This window comes from Channa argus, chromosome 5, assembly GCF_033026475.1.
Source record: "Channa argus isolate prfri chromosome 5, Channa argus male v1.0, whole genome shotgun sequence".
NCBI lineage: Eukaryota > Metazoa > Chordata > Actinopteri > Anabantiformes > Channidae > Channa > Channa argus.
This window is the reverse complement of record NC_090201.1, coordinates 26,883,305-26,903,344: the sequence shown is the minus strand read 5'-3', so window position 1 is coordinate 26,903,344 and position 20,040 is coordinate 26,883,305. Positions and strand designations below refer to the sequence as shown.

At 39.8% G+C, this 20,040-nt stretch overlaps 2 protein-coding genes across 2 annotated transcripts; one reads left to right on the top strand and one right to left on the bottom strand.

The window, feature by feature from the left end:
- Positions 1 to 1,449: 1,449 nt before the first annotated feature.
- psmf1 (proteasome inhibitor subunit 1) lies at positions 1,450 to 10,093 on the bottom strand. The gene is made up of 7 exons (XM_067503582.1): positions 9,880 to 10,093; positions 8,244 to 8,396; positions 7,440 to 7,522; positions 6,511 to 6,705; positions 4,247 to 4,303; positions 3,578 to 3,739; positions 1,450 to 2,490 (listed from the first exon to the last, which is right to left on the bottom strand). Exons 1-7 carry the CDS (start codon positions 10,006 to 10,008, stop codon positions 2,439 to 2,441), a joined length of 831 nt encoding a protein of 276 aa, XP_067359683.1. The 5' UTR covers positions 10,009 to 10,093; the 3' UTR covers positions 1,450 to 2,438.
- A 1,478-nt stretch (positions 10,094 to 11,571) lies between these two features.
- On the top strand, positions 11,572 to 19,836 carry pigu (phosphatidylinositol glycan anchor biosynthesis, class U). The gene is made up of 12 exons (XM_067503579.1): positions 11,572 to 11,747; positions 13,736 to 13,800; positions 13,956 to 14,015; positions 14,303 to 14,365; positions 14,647 to 14,756; positions 15,459 to 15,559; positions 15,759 to 15,856; positions 16,014 to 16,168; positions 16,522 to 16,665; positions 17,393 to 17,517; positions 18,582 to 18,724; positions 19,665 to 19,836. Exons 1-12 carry the CDS (start codon positions 11,618 to 11,620, stop codon positions 19,776 to 19,778), a joined length of 1,308 nt encoding a protein of 435 aa, XP_067359680.1. The 5' UTR covers positions 11,572 to 11,617; the 3' UTR covers positions 19,779 to 19,836.
- Positions 19,837 to 20,040: the final 204 nt, after the last annotated feature.

The following is a 20,040-nucleotide window of genomic DNA, read 5'->3' as shown; positions in this document are numbered from 1 at the left end:
GTATGAGACAATTTAAGCTCGTCTTTGGGAGGAAAATGAGAAGAAGCTGCAACGGAAAGAACATTGGAGTGTGAACAATGGGGATGTAAATGATGCTGAGTGCTTTCTTGTAGAATTTAATTAAAGGCCCTGACATAGCCACCTTCACCTGACATGTGTATAGATGCTAAAACAGTGTTTAGCATGTGGTTGTAGCTGATTTTCCACAGTGGGCAGAAAGTGAGGATGTCATTGCAACTTGTTGAAAGCAATATTCTGCAGCAGTTGTGACTCATCCTTGACTGTTGATTTTACTGACACCAGACCAGCAGAGAGGAACACAATCAAAGAGAGTCATTGCATGGGGGAGGTGAAACAAGACAGGGAATGAGAAGACTCAAGGGAGGATGACAGAAGCAAATCAAGAGCTGCAGGGCGTTATTTCAAATGCGAAATCACTAATGGAATAAAAGTGAGAGTCGTGGAAGATAAAGAGGATGTTGTGAGGAAATAAACTTTGCTTTATAAACTGCATGTTTCTTTAGCCATGCAGCATCGGCTACCTGTGTGAAATTACCACGACGATGCAAAATCCACCAATGCCCATGAATTCTTCACAACCCCGCGATCTCAGCCAATTGACACAACTGTCCCTGAATGCATCACCATGTGCAGAAAGCTCCCAAACTCCACATGGTGTTGCTTTCATAAAGTAAAAGCCACTCACGATGCAAATGATTAGTCCACCTATCACAAGAAGAGATTTCAGGATATTATACTTAATTTGGGTTCATCAGGAAATTAATATGGCGGAGAGTTACAGGACTTTCAGGAGACGTATGTCTGCAAAAACCAAACCAAAGTCATAGAACACTTTTCTACTACAAATGCAGGGATAACACAAACTCCACGATGACAGAGGCTGCTGTATCCAGATTTTTATTGCAAGCGCCAAAGGAATCCTGGTAAGCTAGTTTCAATAAGCAGGGTAGAGGTAACTTTATCCCCCCAGTTGCTGGTTTGATCCACAAGTCAAAGAGTCCTTGAACCCCAACTTAGTTGCTACTAGTGAGTGTTGGCCAGCTGAGCAGCTGCTCCCCCATCGGTGCGTGAATGGGTGAAGCAGCAGTGCACAGCGCTTTGAGGCCCAATAAGTAGAAAAACGCTGTATAACTGCAGAACATTTACCATTTACTTGCTATTTTCACATGCTCCCACAAAACACACCTAAAATCAATTAATCACATTTTTTTCTTTTTTTTTTTTTTGCAAAAGCTGCCTCCCAGATGTTTTACGACATGTATTCCCCCTCAAAAGTTGAATCTTCCTATAGGGACTGATGGTTACGTTTTTCTGCCTGGCAGGCAAAAAACTGGAAAAAAAAACGAAACATAAACTTTGTTTCATTTCATATCAAACAATTTAACTTCAGTTTTTGGATCAAGTAGTTTGTAAAAATACGCCATCATACAGTGTCTGCAGGTCTTATTTTAATGTGTCAGATATACATTTAATCAATATTTAAATAAATCAAAGTATCATCCACACAGAATACCCAGGTACCCACCTTAAAACCAAACCAAAGAAGAAACTTTTTAGGGAACCTTCTTACTTCTATCACATTTTCAGAAACAGCAACCACCTGAAGGCAAAGTCTCATATTTATTTGAGCATTTTGGCATCAGATACTGGATCAACCATGTTGTTCGATCACCAACAATACAAACAAAAAAACAACTATGAAGCAGCTTTAAAGCTTTTCTAATATATCCACAAAATACAAGGAGTTAAAGAAATGTTTTCTTTTTTTAATGAATAAATTACTTCGACATAATCTAGTTTAATGGGATGATAAGAGCTAAAGAGCAACTGCTTCTCACTCTCTTAACATTTAGGAAGCTAAGGTTTCATTTCCGAAGAAAATGCATGAAATTTATGAATCTGCGGGTGGGAACAGCCTGGAGGCTTTAACAGATGCGCATATCAGCTGTTGTGTTGATTCGAGCTGTGACCTTTCAGTTACATTACAACGTCCTGACCTGCTAATCCACCCGGCAGGTTGTCCAAATGTTACCGCACTGCTTCACCATATGTCTGCGTCGGAATTAGAAAGCGAGCATATCAAGATTTTCAAATGCTGCTATGCAAATGAATCTGTGTTCATTCCTTTTTTCCCTTTTTCTTTTTACTTGTGGTCAAAATTAAGTTTACTTGCATTTGCTGATTTTTACGGAACAACAATTTCACACAGAGTACGTTAATTCTACTTGTTGCTTTACATGAGTTATATGAAATGGACACTTGGAAAGCAAAAAAAAAAAAAAATGTTGCAGAAAATACAAATGCAAAACTTTTATTCTGGCCTCTAAACTGGATCTAAACTTGATTAAACCCTTGAGGAGGTGCAGCCGTTGGCTCGAGAGGACAGGATGACGGGAAGCAGGAAGCAGTGTTGTGCACTACATGAACATGTCATCATAACCGGGAGGGGGCATGTGGTCTGGGTCTGGCCTGAAAAACACAGACACACAAAGCTCTTGTTATTGTCATGTCTTCAATAGATGTCTGGGGTTTCATTTCTCTGACTGTCTGCAAAGATAAATAAAAACCTTTGAGTCCCCAAAAACTGTAGTACAGATCTGGAATTTACCAGTAATAGTATTACATTAGACACTAGTTCCAGAACCAGAGGAAATACTATCAGTATTGTAAAAACACAATAACACAATGTAAAAAATCAGCCTCTACACTCAAAAATCTGTATTCATCGTGAGCTCTCTTTGTAGATCTTGAATTCTTAAGACTGTCTCTGAGTTTGACTTCAGTATTCTTCAGGTATAAGGTACTAGGTTACATCCTCCAACACAACCGGCAGAAACGCAGCCCCGAACGATGCCAGACGCTCCACCGAGCCTGAGAGCACTCGTTCTTCTACCTCTCTCCAACTTGTCTTCTCACAAAGTGTCAAAGGTTGGATCTTCCACTCACGTCTCTATGCTACTCTTCCACTGATCATTAATGGCCTTAAACTACAATACTGTATTTATCATAGACAGCAAGGGCAATGCCCCCTTAGGTCATAGATGCTGTAGCCACAGCTACAGATTAGGTAGCTGTTTATTGTCATAGCAATGATAAATTGTAAGGAATCATGACCTCGCTGATATGGACAACACGGCACCCGCCGTTAATTATGCTGAATTTCATCGCAAAACAGACTGAGATGGTGGGATGCTGCTGGTTTGCTGCTGGCTGACTGTGTGAACCCAAATACAAGATGTTCTGCTGAGCTTCACATTTCAGTTCTTGAGCACTGTGTAGAATCACGATGGAATGAAATAGTTCCATGTAATCACAGCTGACATGATGGTATCACCAGAACTGTTTAACCTTTAATGTAAGTGTCTTTGCATAACCCAGAAGCACAGACATCCCCAATTTAGTAACCTGGTTACTTCAGTCCGTCTAAATGGAAAAAGCCGAACCAGGTTCTGTATTCAGAGACATTACCCCGAGAAGACAATTCGTTGTTGGTTTAGTCTCGGTCACACACACTGAACCTGTGAAATATGAACCCTTGGGTGTGTTTGTGTCTCACCCTGGTCTGTGTCGTCCGACGGGTCCAAACGGGTCAAAGCGAGCCCCCGGGGGAACAGCTCCGGGGGGCAGAATGTCTGGTATGCCACTGGATGGGTCAAAACCAGAGCGAGGATACCCCGACCTCAACGGGTCAACTATCATTCCTCCCCGACCACGAGACCTGAGGAGAGGGGAGAGAGGAAAATGTGCATTTCATCTTTTCTTTAACTCGAGTTTTTCCTCTTAGCTTTAGTTGAAAAACTGTTTCATAGTTTTATTCACAAAGTGGTTTTGTATGAGGATGTAAATTTGTAATATAAACATATTAGGGATGACACCCGAGCTGTTGCTCCACGATTTGAATGGACTATTTGATGTAAAGGGGTTTGGAGGATAAAGATAGCACTAATAGCAAGCAGCAAAATGCCAAATGCAACCACATAAAAAAGGGTGATTTGCTCAAGTTCTGCTGCTCTATTGCTCTGGTTTGTATCTTCTCCTCACTTCTCTTTAGGACGAGCTACACAATTCTCTGACAAAAGAAGTCTGGACAAATGCTAGTAATCCTCTGCTGTCTGTCACTGTGTGGACTCACTGTTTATCCCCAAATCCCAGATTAGAACAAAACCAGACTAATGCTTAAATATATATGACGATGCAGGATTTATTATGAGAGGGAGAGACTCACCCAAAGGGATCCAGATCTGCTCCTCCGGCAGCAAATGGAGGAATCATTGGGTCAGGCCTGAAACGAACCCAAATCAGTCAACTTTACAATCTCTACAGTTTACAAACCTTCTTCTGTCTATAGAAAACATAAAAATGAGTGAGTGTGCTGAAAACAGAATCTACTTTATGAACAGGAAATTAATAGACAGTAATTTTGATAAAAGACAAATCACTAGTTCCACCACTATGCGAAACTTCTCACATGTACTGGTTTATATAAAGCATCTTATTTTGGTCGATCATCCTTTTTTTCTGACATCCTCCTCTCTGCCTCTTTGTTTCAAACTACTCCTCTCTCTCTCTCATTCATCCGTCTCTTCAGCTTGTCTCTCTGCATCTCCTTTCCACTCCCTCTGTCTGTCTCCTGTCTGGTTTTCTTTTGTCTTTGTTTATGTCTTCCCCTTCTCGGATTTGAGTTTACTTTCTCTCCATCTGTCAATGTTTTGATCTCATCGTCATCTCCCTCCCTCCCTCTCTCGCTCTCTGGGGACTTGGAGGCGACGGTTGCTAGGTCGATAAAGTGCTGACATCACCTTGCATCTCATCTGATCGGGTCAAGACTAAGAGGACGAGGGAGGAAGGGGAGAGAAGGGAGAGAAGATGGCGGGGGCGGGGGGAGACAAAGCTGGACGACTGAATCTGTCTTATGTGGCTCCCACTCTAGCACACAGGCATGTTTCCATCATTTCAGAGGACTCATCTTCAGAGGTTCTTAACACAGTTAATTGTGTCTGGAAAGCTTCCGACATATTGTCAAGTTTCAGTCTGTTAAACTCATAACTATACAATCATGTTTGAAAAGAATCATCATCTGAACACAGATTAATGGTAAATGGACGTTTATACAGCGCTTTTCTCCAAAGCACTTTACAGTGCTGCTTCTCATTCAACCATTCACACACACACACACCAATGGTGGTGGCTGACGTGCAAGATGCTCACCCACTGCGACCTCTTCATTGTCTTGGCCAACGACACTAGTTGGGACCGGGGATCAAACCACTGACCCTGTGCTTTGATCTGGCAACTGCTTTACCAACTGAGCTGCGGCCACAACAGCTCTGCTCTACATTCAGATACTGGCTTTTTAAAATTCACAGCGAAGGGGAGAGGAGACTAACAACTGTCTTAGGTTTCACTGTGCACAACGAAGCACCAAGGTGGTGCTGTGTGATTTACACACTGCAGGCTGTTCAGGAAAAAGCACTTACTCACACACTTTCTTAGCTGAAACACAGACAAGAAGATGCATCATTTAAAACAGAAGGTTCTCACCGTAACCAAAACAACCGGTTGCCTAATCCTCACCTCGCTTAACCTTAAACCAAGTCTTCACCATTAAAGTTACGATTTACATTACCGGGACTTTTAATTTTCTGAGACAGTACACACACTTTGTTCTTCTGTATACACCCAACTGCTCAATCAGCCCTTTGGAAGTGTGTCAAAAAGCAAGGACCAGACAAAATGTCCTCGCTCACAGCCACAGTACACACAGTTCCTGTGACATTTTCACTTTTAGTCCAAACTTCTGTTCCAACTCTCTCTCCCTGCTGTAAATATTGAATAGAGGATACTGCAGTGACACACACAGCTAACACCATCACCACACACACACACACAGCTCTGCCCTCATTTACTCTCTGCTGTGGTAGTCAACTTACAGCTTGTCTGTCTAGACCTTCTACACAAACACAAGCTCAGCACATCGAGAGGTGTGTGTGTATGTGTGTGTGTGACTGAGACGAGAGGTAGATGTTTGTGTATTTGTGAGCGTATCTGTTTCTGAGTGACATGTGTATGGATGACAGAAGGGAGGACAAAGATGTATCGATTCATTGCTATTCATAATTCCATCAAATACCAATGTTATTAAATAATGCAGAGGATGAGGAAGCTCGGTGTAACTGTGCTGCAGTTTGCAGTAGAATCTGCTTGTAGATACGGGGATGGAGGAACAAGTGTTTTCGTCGCGTCCATACTGGCTGCACCAAACAAATGCACCATCTTGTTATCTAGGGAAGAAGTGTCAGCACGCTCAGCACAAACAGCAGTTGAATCAACAGCCGTCTAAAACTTGAACATCATCATGTTCATGAAGGGAATATTTTTATAGCAGGGCTGTTTAATTAGACTGGATCAGTTGTAGTTTGGTAATAAACTAATAAAGCGAAAAAGTGTCTGAGGCCTGTTTGCAGGTCTGATTCTTCTCTCATTACCAACCAGTGTGGCTGCGTTCCCCGATGAGGATATCGGTTGGGGATGCGGAGGGGGTCGCTGTCCTCCCCTCTTCTCCTCTGCTCGTCCACCTCCTCCTTCTGACTCCTTCTTTCTGTTCTCTGTCCCGTCTGTCTCTCCTGAGCTGGCAGCAGCTGTGTCTTCACCTTCTCTGACAAACCGTCGGTATCTTTGAACACGCTGTAAAACAAAAAAGAAAAGTTACCTTTTAGCCTCATTTATCAAAAGAAAGCTGCTGACGCATCTTATTCTGCTTTTACACAGCTACAACATAATTGTCTCATTTGTTGTGGCAGCTGATTGAGTGATAATATAAAAATGAATCACAATTTGCTGTTTCCAGCCTGTATTTCCTGCATTACGGTGAGTGCTTCATAACAATATATATATTATATTAATCAGTCCCTCCAGGATTTCACGGACCTTTTTGTGATTGTCGTGGCCTGAAATGTCTGATTTGATGACAGCATTTTGTTTAAAATTGGGAAGCATGTTGAAATGTGTTTTTGAGGTTTTAAATTGCAGGCTCATGCAGAACTCACAGAATTAACATTTAATTAATTGTTTTGATTGCAACATCAACAACATCCAACTCTCATCCAACCGCATGAAGATTCGTTTTTGCCATTAATATGCACTGTTTCCGATTTCATCTATTGCAAGAGTCCTATTCTTTATTGCCATTAAAAATCCCTCGACCACTTAAAACTTCTGGACAATACTAATAACTACAATTGCTCTCGAATCATTTCTTACAAGTTTTAGAAAGAAAGCATAGGCCACTGGATATTAAATCTCATTCCCAATAATGATAATCATCTGGAAGCCAATAGACTTTTTATTTTATAAAATGTGGTTGTTGCAGTGGTTGAGTCCCTAATTCATCATGACAAAACTAAGAATCACACACCAACCTTTCAAAAGTGTGCAACTGGTCAGCATCCACATGATCGCTGATGTTCACCGTCAAATCTGAAACCTGCTGTGTTTTGGAGTTCTTCACACAAATACAAATGGATACAGTACATTAAAAAGACAGAAAAACACACGAAAAAGATCAATTATTTTTATCCATTTGTTTCTCACAATGTTAAGAGCAACAAATAATCATGTAACAAAGATTCTTTGTTTTTGATGGAAGCTTTAAGCACAAACTGTGCTGATGACAGGAATTGAACATGGCTAACATGATATGCAGTTGGGCCCAAATATCCACTGGAATCTGATCCCAACATACCAGGCCAATAATAAAAGGAACGCGACGTTTGGTCAATCAAGTTTGGTAAAGAAAGGAAAAATATCAGCTTCTTTTGAGCCAGTATCAAACTATTACAACGTGGCTGACTGGGTCAGGACATCCCCAGTAGGGGTATCAATTATTAAGCACGTTAATTAACTGAAGATCTGACAGGGATCACAGGATTTGTGGATTAATGTGACTTATTGCTGTTGTCAGTTCTTGCCCACATTGAAATAACAGCATATCAGCACAAAATGAGTTTTTTCATGTCCATGTATTAGAGCTGGAGCTGTCACCACACTGCACCTGTCTACTTGTCAGTAATATATGGGTCAGATACAGATAAATAAGGTGTCTGTCAGCCTGAAAATGTGCATAACAAGACAAACCCCACATCAACCTACTTTCAAAGTGCATGTAGAAGTGCATGGAGTTCACATTGAGCACATTTAAATGAAGGGATTTCAGCTGTACCTACCATTAGGTTGAAGATCAATGTGGAGTCAACAGCAATAGCCTTGAGCAGTAGCTGGGTGTCACTGTCACTGGCTTTATACCGCAGAGTGTATAATTCCTTGTTACTGCTCCAGTCAGAAGGCAGCAGCTCTGACTTCTTGTCACTATTTCGGGCCTGGAAGTGGAAAGCAAAATAAACAGAGATGAAAAAAGAGGAAAGAATTCTAGGGTCAGAGGCAGAGGATGCAGAGCAGTACATTTACCCAAGTACTGTACTGTACCTGTACTGGTTCTTTTTAACAAATGTGAAATAAGTATTACTCCTTCTTGTAGTAGAGTACTTTTTCAGGCAAGTACTTTTACTGTACTTTTGCCTCCTGCACTTGTGAAACCTCTTTCTTCACATTGAGATGTAAATGGTTCGGCAAACTCTGACCTACTGAGATTTCAGTGGTTATTAAATTCAACTCTCCTTCAGGCTATTACATTTCTACAGGATTTCATGCAACTATTTTATGTTACATCTATTCAAGGCAAAACAGTTAAACTTGAATTTTGCTTATTTTCTACTTTTTTCAAACTACTACCTTGCTTCTAGTTTTTTTGTTACAATTTTATAGTAAACGTTTGAGCTATTTTAGCAAAAGTAAAACTTTATTTTAAATACTTCAGCTTGAATTCAGCTTTCAGCTAAAGCAAACATTTAGGCTCTTTCAGCAAAAACAGTTCAGCTTAGCTAACAACATCCTAATCTAGTCTTTACTTCCACCCTCTTCAATATATAATATCATCAAAAGATTCAGACAATCAGGAGGAATCTCTGTGCACAAGGGACAAGGCCTGAATGACTGTGATCTTTGGGCCCTCAGGCGACACTGCATTAGAAACAGGCCTGATTCTCTACTGGACATCACTGCATGGACTCAGGAACACTTCCAGAAATCACTGTCTGTGAACACAGTTTGCTGAGCAAACCACAAATGTCAGTTAGAGCTGCATCATGCAAAAGAATCAATGCTAATCTGATATGTCATTTATGTTCTATTGTGAATAAAATATGGGTTGATGAGATTTGCAAATCAATGCATTTTGTTTTTATTTACGTTTTACACTTCGTCCCAACTTCTTTGGATTTGTTATGGAACTTAAAGCTAGAAGCCCAAACTTGAAAACGTCCAACCTATAAAGGACGTTTTACTTATATACGAATTATATATGTTATAAAAATATTTTTCTTCGTCATATATATCGACGTCCTTAGTTACATCATCAATGACGTCATATAATTGCATTTAAAGTTTTTAAGCCTAAATGGCTTTACAGCCTAACCATTATATAAGGAAGCGACATTTGGTTGCAGCTATTTCCGAGCTTTTTTTTTTCAGCTTTGCTTGGAAAATCCTTTCAGTGCAGTTTCTCTTCGGAAATGCTTTTTCTAGTTAATCGTAAGACCCTCTTGACTGAAATTCCCAACGTTATCACACAGTGAACCGTTGAAAGAATTAGGAATTAATACAAACAGAGTTTGTGAAACTATTGCGCATCTGAGCTAACGAGGAATGTAGCTTTAACCCGCTGGAGTTTGCGTTACCTAACATTATTTCTATGCGACATCAGTTATGCTTTAGCTAATGTTAGCTAACGTTCCTTCGACTCACCTCGTCTCCGCAACCGACACACCGGTATCCATTTTTTATCATTTCCCAGTGAACAAAGCACACGACTGCGTCCTGGGGACAGCTAATGCTGCCCGCGACGCAGGTGTATAACACCTCCAAGCCTGCCATGTTTTCTAACGACTATAACAACATCGGGTTTGCTTTCCCGTGAAGAAATGAAAACGAAAGTCTTTGACAGATCAAAGGCAGCAGCAGCAACAGAAAGCACTTCCTGTCTGAACCCTACAGTGTAAAAGTACAGCTCGAAATGATCACGGTGGAGGTTCGATTCTGAACAACTTCAATGGCAATAAAGACATTTGAAACTCACAATCAGTGAAAAGGTTTATTTCCTGTTTTTCTCACTTCAATCCCCTCAAGCCACTAAAAATGTAGCAGCTACACTTTCTGTGGTCTCCACAATTAAATATTGCATGATAATATAATATAATAATAACAAAACAATAATTGGTTTGATTTTAAAATACACTTCCAGATACTCTTGTGTAGCTCTGTATAATTGCTTAAATTCAACTGTTAGTACTTTTATATAAATAATAAAAGAAGGTTGAAAATCATTATTAAGACATGTTTTGTGTTCGCATATACAGATCTGTAAAGTAGTGGAAAATTAATTATTTGGCAGTAATATTATAAAAGCTTAAGTTAATAAGTAAGTCAGATTGTTTTGTCAAAAATGGAAATCGTCTTACATTAGTCGATGTAGTGGAAAAATACCAAAATTTATTCCGATAACATATACTTAAAATCATGCTCATGTCTCATATTTGTTAACATGACATGATTACATTTTTCACATTTTTGTTATTGTTGTTGTATATGGTGATCATAAATGTTTGGAAACTTGTATTTAATTAGTGGGCAAATGCTGTGTGCTGGTTAAATAACACGAGTCAAATCAACAACAAACTCTAATCTTATACGATCTTTAGGCTTGATAGCGAACTTACTAAATTTATACTAAATGGATCTAAATCAATTTCAGATCTTTATTTTAATAAGAGGAATGGACTTTTAGCTGAAAGTCGGTCTTTAACACGTCTACCTTTACAAAGCTTCGTCAATTGTTTTGATCCAACACATAAAGAGTTCCGGAGTGAAAACATGACCACATTTATGTTCCCAATTGTGAAAAGCATCCCTGCAATAGTAGCTGAAAATGTAATGTATTGCTTTATTTAGTGACTGCACGCGGACAGTCACAAAGGGACAGAAGACGACTACTACCACTACTACTTCTTCTACTACTACTACTACTACTACTACTACTACTACTACTACTACTACAACTACTACAACTACTACAACTACTATTACGAAGAAGAAGAAGAATATGAATATGCTACATATAACTTATCAGTCATGTTGTGGAAAATGACCTATTTATACTTTTGTTAATTTTAATAATTTTTGTTAATTTCTGTTCACTCATACTTGGGACTGACACATTTAAGTTCCTCCCTGTAAAAAGCGGCCCTGCAGTAGCAGCCTATTGCTTAATATAAATTATTTGTGCTGCTTTATTTAGTGACTGTACGGGGACAGTCACTGAATGACAGAGGACATTTACTACTACTACTACTACTACTAATAATAATAATAATATTAATTCATATTACTGGGTACATATTACTCTTCGTCGGGTTTCCTCTTGCACCGAAACACCACATTTCCCATCGTGCCCTTCGCAGGGTGGAGAGGGACCTTCCTTGTCAACATGGCGGCTCCTTTGACTGTACTTTTGATTGTAGCTGTTACAATCCGCGCTGCTCTTTTCAGATCCAGTTTGGCGGAGCTGATTGCAGAGAGGGTTGAGGTGGTGTCTCCGATAACCGCCTGGAAAAGAGGTAAGCGGGCTTCAGGACCTTTTCTGGGGCCGTTTTCTCGTCAACCCGCCGCCTCTGTTGCCTCCCGGTGACAGGGAAACGGACAACCGGTTTAGTGACAAGAGATGGCTTTGTAATCCAGTTTTCCAGCGATCACCAACTATGGGTTGAGTTAAATACAAGCAGCTTTCATATGGTTTATATTGGCGAACAGTCAATTTAGTGTTTGACTCGCGATTTCTTGTTAATTCTAACAGAGCATCACAGTCTTTTTTTAGTCCAGGAGCCATGGCCTGGTAAACGCTCCTGAGGCCCCTGTTGACCCCACAGAATAAATCCAGTTTTATTGTTTCCTCAGTCACTGACAGACCAGTGGGGCCCCCTGTGGTCCCCACTGTGTTAAACACCTTTCCTCCATTAAAGTAATAAAGAAGGGCTGAGTCAGTCACACTTGGTGAATACTGCCAAGAAGCATAATAACTAAAGACTCATGCAGGATTTCCCACTTTTAGGGAGCACTTTTCAGAATTATAGTTGGTTATAATAGCCAAGTATGTTTGTGTCAAAGTTAACTGCTGGTGCCTTCAGTGGACAGCAGGACATGTTCTGCAGTTTGATTTGGCATCAGTTTTTATGCTGGTTGCCCTTCCTGCCACAACATGCACACACTAGCAATAACAGGGAGGACTTACATTACGTGCTGCTGCCTCACAGCTAGTAGATTTGCAGGTTTCCGTTCCTGCCTTGCTGTGGCCTTTATGTATGGACTTTGAACGCTCTCCGCATGTACTCCAGTTTCCTTCCACAGTCCAAAGACATGTCTGGTTTATTGGTGACTCCAAAATGTCCCAATTGGTGTGAATGTGAGTGTGAATGGTTGCCTGTCTGTGTATGTCTCTCTGACACAGACTGGAGACCTGTAGAGGATACACCCTGCCTCTCACGCTATGACAGCTGGGATAAGCTCCATCCCCCCACCACCCTAAATAGGATAAGTGGGTACAGATGATGGATGGATGAATTCACACTGACACAATAATAATGAAAGATAGACATCAACATACAAGCACAAACGGAGCTGGGTGAGGATCATTACAGCATATATATATATATAAAAATCACTATATGGTTCCCAGGGTAAATAAAAAGCTATACTGTTATACTTTTTTACCTTGGAAAAACCTTTTTACTGCACTACCCCAATTTAACACTGACAACCTGAAGATCTTTTTCCTACTGTGAAATTACAAATATGAACCAATTTAAAACGCTTTCATTGTGATGTATGTATTTTCAGTGTATAGCACAGTGGTAAATATTGCAGTGTATTTAGCATAATCTTTGTATAGGCAAATGATGTAAGGCAACAGAAATGTTTTTAAACCTCTTACATGCACCATTTTTTCATTACTCAGTATAAAAGCAACTTATGAATCAATTTCGTTCTTTTATTTATTTATTTGATCGTTTTTACCTCCATCTCTTAAGTGATTGTGTGGTGAAACTGAGGTTTCTGTACTCGACAATATAGGAACTGCATTAAAACATAAATTGTTAATTGGGCAGAAGCTGTAACAGGAAGCTGGGTTCTTAAAATCGAGGCTTTGTATTCATATTAATAGAATAGATACATTTTGACAACAGCAAATGCTAAATATATATATATATATATATATATATATATATATATATATATATATATATATATATATATATATATATATATATATATATATATATATATATATATATATATACACACACACACACACACACACACACACACACACACACACACACACACACACACACACACACACACACCCATGACGGTGGCTGCCATGCAAGGTGCTCACCTGACACACCGGGAGCAGGCAACACTTCGACACGGGGCCGGGGGCGGGGATCGAACCACTGACCCTGTGGTCCATGGACGACCGCCTTACCAACTGAGCTACAGTGAGTTACGTGTGAATAAAACTGCCCTTCTGTTATTTTTCTATCTGCAGTGGTTGAAGGTTTGGCTCTGCTTGATTTGGGAGTGTCACCATACTCCGGAGATGTTTTCCACGAGGTGAGAGATCCACACACATGCATGTATGCATTCCATAAAAATGAATTTAGGTGAACTTAACAGGCTTGTGCACACTCATGTGTAGATAACATTTATGTTTTAGTATCCCAGCTGCTGTGATCCACCTTTGATGTTTTCTTTTCTTTTCTCCTCAGACTCCTCTCATCATTTACGCCTTTCACTTTTTGGTGGACTATGCAGAGATAACATTTATGGTGAGTTGTTTGTTGTTGTTTTTTTACAGGCAGTTTTAGGTTTTATAGGCTAATGAAAAAAATTATTTTGGTCAGAAACCTTTAAGTATTTAAGTTACATTTCTGTGGGGAGGGGAACCTGAACGAGAGCTTCAGGTTTGCTCTGTTGAATATAATCGAGGGTTGGAAACTGCTCTTTCTGTGACTACAAAAGTCTCCAGTAGTTTGGATAGAAGGCATCTGGGACATTTTGCTATTGCAATTAAATCAGGCCCTCTGTTACTTAGTTTGTCTTTCTGTGTCCTCAGTTGGCAGATGTGATCACAGCTGTGGCTCTATACATGACAGTGAAGGACTACAACAAACAAGTGGTAAGAAAACAGGAAAACCTAGAGAAAATAATCCCCTAACGCCAGTCAAGCTGGGTATAAACCCAATATTAACGTATATAGTACATGTCATGATAAAATAATGGTTGTGATGTAGCCATGTTGCCACACACTAAAACCATTTATTACAAATACCTGGTGTGTAACAAAGATATGGTGGATGAATATCTCCATAATTTTGTAATTTATCTTTGGTTTGTTTTATTTCTTCTTTGTAGTATCAATGTTGTGAAATTTTCAACATGTCGCTGATGCCGTTTCAGTTCAGAAAGCAGAAATTTGCTTTGGAGGCCGACCGCTACCCCCATGACTGTCTGGAGCTCATCAGAAGCCCCAGAAAAATGTACTACATCCCTCTGAAAGTAGCCATGTTGTAAGTATGACCAGCATCCCAGAGAGCACCCATGTATGCCGTAAGTTACTGTGTGTCTTTTGAAATGGTCACTGAGACAGTTTAAGTGGTCACGATGCCTTAATTCTTGTCTGGACTTGGAGAACCATTACTTGGACTTTGGTAAATGGACTGAGGTTATATAGCACTTTACACAGTCACAATCACGCACACACTTGCACACCAATAGGGGAGCTGCTACCTTGGGGTTCAGTGTCTTACTCAAGGACACTTTGACATTTGACAGTAGGAGCTGGGAATAGAACCACAGTTGCAACTGCATTTCTAGAAACATTTGTGGTCCCCTGAATCCTCACGACGTCTGTGGTCTTCCTCTGACTTTTAGTACCTCCATCATGATTATATTTGTAGATCTGTGTGAAAATTCTTGGCAACATTTAGATGGATTGATTTCAAGTTTGGCACCAACATCCAAGTTCCCCAAAGGCTACTTTGAAAATAACACTTTACTGTAATAACACTTTGATTTATGAGCAGATGCCTGCAGAACTTAGGACCTTCCCATCAGCATCAGGTGTAATTATTCTTTAGTCCTAAATACAACCAGCTTATTGTCATGTTACTGTGAGTGTGTTAGCAGGCTGATTAAGATATTACAACCTCCCAGTGCTGCCAGCAATAAAATGTTTTTTTTTTTAAAATTTGCGTCTTCTTCTCGCACAGTTACTTGTTGAACCCGTTCACCATCCTGTCCTGCGTCGCCAAGTCCACCTGTGGTCTAAACAACTCAGTCATCGCGCTCTTCATCCTCTCTACCATCAAGGGTAATGTTTTATCAGTAGCTGTGAGAGGGACATGCTTATTGTAAAGGCACAGGTCTTTATGTTAACCCCAACCAATCTGCAGATGATTCGTTTCTATTTATGTTAGAGTTTGGTCTGTGACTTTAGAAAATGTATGCTGAGCAACTTAAAAACGATACAACAATATTGGAAATTGAACTTTGTAATGTTTGCGTTGCAGGAAATGTCTTGCTCAGTGCCATATTTCTGTCTTTGGCCACGTATCAGTCCATCTATCCTCTTACTTTATGTGCCCCGGCTGTGCTGTATTTGATGCAGGTATGTGCTGTTCAACACGTGTGGTACAGATTGTGGTGTCTCTTTTAATTCTCCATCTTCTTTGCTGAACCATTTTTATCCTTTTTCTTTGCACGTTTATAGTTTTTATAATTTGTTGACTTCATCGAGGTCTTCCCACGTTCCTGTCTCTCCTCAGCATCAGTACATCCCGGTGAACTTCCGACGGGTCAGTTTCTGGTGGTTCATTGTGCAGTATGCCTTCATGTACCTGGGCAGCCTCTTCGTCATCATCTCTCTCTCCTTTTTCCTGCTCGGCTCCTGGGACTACCTGCCCTCTGTCTATGGATTCATGTGAGTGGTGAAAAGAAAGCTTGAGCTAAATTCTAACCTTGTGGAGTTTGTGACGTATTATACGGCGTTGAAGCATTTTCTTTCATGGGTGCATCCTTGTTTTGCCACCAAAGGTCATTAACCTCAGTCTGACGTTGTCCATCAAGAGCTACAAGCAGGAGCCTTTAGATAACACGTCTTCCCCCCCCCTTCTCTTGCTATTGTCTTTTAGTGTGATACACTTTGTGAAATCTGATAATTAAAGATTTTGTTCATATAAATTTTACTGAAGCAAACATTGGACTGATTGTAAGCTGATTTTCGGTCTTTTTTAGTCCTAGTGTGACGGTTTGTGTTTTTTTGTCTCCCTTCAGTCTCTCAGTACCAGACCTGACCCCGAACATCGGCCTCTTCTGGTATTTCTTTGCTGAGATGTTTGAACATTTCCGCCTCTTCTTCCTCTGCGTTTTCCAGATCAATGTTTTCTTCTACACCATCCCTCTGTCCATTAAACTCAAGTAAGTCCTTTGCCCACCTTGATAAGCTTTGCACATATGTCTTACAAAATATTTCTCTTTATTAATGCAAGTCTGTCCAATATAACCAGAGGTGGCACAGTTATATAAATTCAGTACTCATGTTAAAGTACTTGCCTACAAAAGTATTCCACTACCAGTACCACTTCAAATTCTTTTGAAAGCACGTGCTCTACAATTTGCAAAGTGATTTCTCTGGGCATCAATCCAACTGAGTTACTGATTTAAAAAATCATGTATGTTCATGTCTAGTCCAGAGTTGTTTCACATAATTTCTCTTTCATATTTCTGCAGAAATCAAAAAGGTTAAGTGTAATTCATGTACAGATTCTAGGAGATTACCACTTCTAACAATCTAAATTCTGACTATTTACTTTTACAAACAGCAGCAGGTAAAGCTGGAGAGGATTTTACCACTTTAGGTAAAGAATAATACGTCAGCGATAATTAGTTTGCATCAGTAAAACAAATCAAGCTGTCAGATAAATGTCGGGTTAAAAGGACACAGTTACCTTCTGACGTGCATTGGACTCAAAGTGTAAAGTAGCATTACAAAGACAATAGTCAGGACCTGAAAATCGTGCTTGAGTATTGTGCTTAACTAAATGTACTAAGTCACCTACTGCAACTGCTTATAACATATAGAAAATTCTGTTACTTATTGTTTGTGCGAGTGTGAAGCAATAAAATGCTCGTCTCTGTGTTGCAGGGAGCATCCAGTGTTTCTGATCTTCATGCAGTTAGCCGTGATCTCTATCTTTAAGTCGTACCCCACTGTGGGAGACATTGCTCTCTACATGGCCTTCCTCCCCGTCTGGAATCACCTGCACAGATGTGAGTTCTAAAATGTTTTGCTTCAAAAGCAGTTGCAGAAGAAGTATTCAGATACTGTGGTACTGTGGTAGGTAAAAGGACTAATATCATAGTGTGACAATACTGTATTGAACGCTTTAAACAAGGTAAAGTATAAAGTACTTACAGCAGAAAAATGTCCATGTGACTGGTATATAATTAACCATAATATGATTAATTAATAGAAATTGAACAGGAAGTATAATTAATGTAAAGTTAATATAAATGCAGCATTTTACTGTTGATGTGGAGCAAATCTTATTTATTTGACCTATTTATTACTGCAAGTAAAGTTTTTTTTTAATTACAGTTTAAAATTCAGATTAATTCCTTTGATTAACCGGATTGTATGATTTACTTTCTAAAAATTCAGAAAACAGTGAGAAATGTTTACACTATAGTGTCGTAATCATATTTATTTCTTTTGTGTTTTCGGCTTTTCCTTTGAGTTCAGGGATCATTGTCCACATGTTGATTTGGAACCGTTTTTACACCTTTTATATATTATGTGCTTGAAGAAATCTTACTGTGTAAAGAAACTACAACTGTCCGATAAATATAGTTGAATAAAACATGCAGTATATTTTCTGATTTGGCTAATGGAGAATTATTGCATTAATGAAAGAACTTGAGTAATGTACAAGGGCCTTCGATCTGCATTTAACCATACTACCTGGTTAAATGTACATAGGTAACTGTTGATCTTTTGCATGTAATATGTTAAAGTATAGTTGCAGTCGACAGGAATTCAGCCCTAGTATTTATTATGTTTTGAAATTAAGTGTTAGATAAATGAACATTATGACCAGCGGGTGGTTCGGACCAGTGAAGCCAATAAAATGCATCCTAATGGGATCAATAACATTTGTGCCAAATTTTCATGTCAACACTAATGTTTTGGAGATATTTAACTCTTAACAGACTGACTATATGCATAAAGCAAATATTAAAATTAAATTAGATTTTTAACATTAAAGTGAATCACGTTGGACCAAAGGCATCGTAATAATTTATTAAAATCTCTCCTGGTTCCTTTTCCTGTTTAGTCTTGAGGAACATTTTCCTGGTGTCCTGTATCCTGTTAGCCTGCTCAGCTCTGTTTCCAGTTCTTTGGCATCTCTGGATCTACGCCGGCAGTGCCAACTCTAACTTCTACTACGCCATCACTCTGCTGTTCAACGTAGCCCAGGTAAGAGCCAGAGGGAGTTTAGATTTATTTATTTTACTGAAGACGTTGTAACATGTATCAAATAACGGCTTTAGCATCAGGATTGTGATTTTACTCGTGTAATATTTGTAAGACCTTACTCTTCTCCTTTATGCTTTTTGTGTTCGCAAATCCGTATCCATGACGGAGATCTCATCATCTCCCCAGTCCACTAAGGTCTAGATGAGCTCTCTGCAAACAATTGTCCTCAGGCTAAAAATAAAAACTGCTTTAACTGTCCATAGCCCCACTGCGCCAACTGTGCGTGTGCTAGAAAAGTACTTAACCAAACGCTTGTTTCAAATATCAAATGTATGTAACATTTATTTAAACGCCCTTGACACGGTTTATATGAAACACTTACACATCCATCCATCCAATCCTGGGAGCTGTCTGGCAATAGCCCCTCGTAGGGTCTGTCAAGGCAAAGTGGTCTCAGTGGAGGGGCCAGACTAAGTGCAAATCACTGACCCTTAAAGATGATGGCAATTTGGGAGTGTGTTACCTTAATCGAGGTAACCAGGGCAACCTTCTGGAGCCACACCTGGAATGTCAGTGAACATCTGGTGGACAGATCTTCATTGATGGGGCCTGGTTGAGATCGGCCAGAAGAAATGACATGGAGAAACAGAAATCAGATGCGATGTAAGGTCTAGACTTACTAATCCCTCGCTTCAAGCGCTGGTTAGGCAATTACACAGTTTAGTCAAATGTATTGCTGCGCCAGTAAGCACGTGTGGAGCCTGTCCATGTCCATATGTAGTAGAAATACAAGTGTGTGCGTGTCCCCGTCTGTGTCTATTCCAACCAAAGGGTATGTGTAAAGTTGGAAGCCCCCTTACGTCTGCTGTAAAAGGCCTAGTACATGTGGTGATAAAGTAAGTGCATCCATCATGTTCTAATTTAGTTTCTTTTCCCTCAGATCCTGCTGGTGTCTGATTATTTCTATGCCTTCTTGAGGAGAGAGCACCACCTCACCTATGGACTGTATCTGAAGAGGAAAGATGGCTCCGAGGCTACACTAATCCTTAAATAAAAAGAAACACACACACACACAAACGCACTAAAAGGAAAGAATAAACTGTTCAAAGCCTCATTTATCCTCAAAGTGAACAAACACAAACTGAGCAGGATAAAAGACTTCTGGAGCCTCCACTGGTTGACAGACAGAAGGTGCACGGTACAACATCATACGCAAAAAGAAAAGTGCAACATACCACATAACAGACAAGTGCAGATGTTGGATGTAGAAAACTGACTCCTGCCATGTGAGACAGTATCAAAACATTACTTTGATC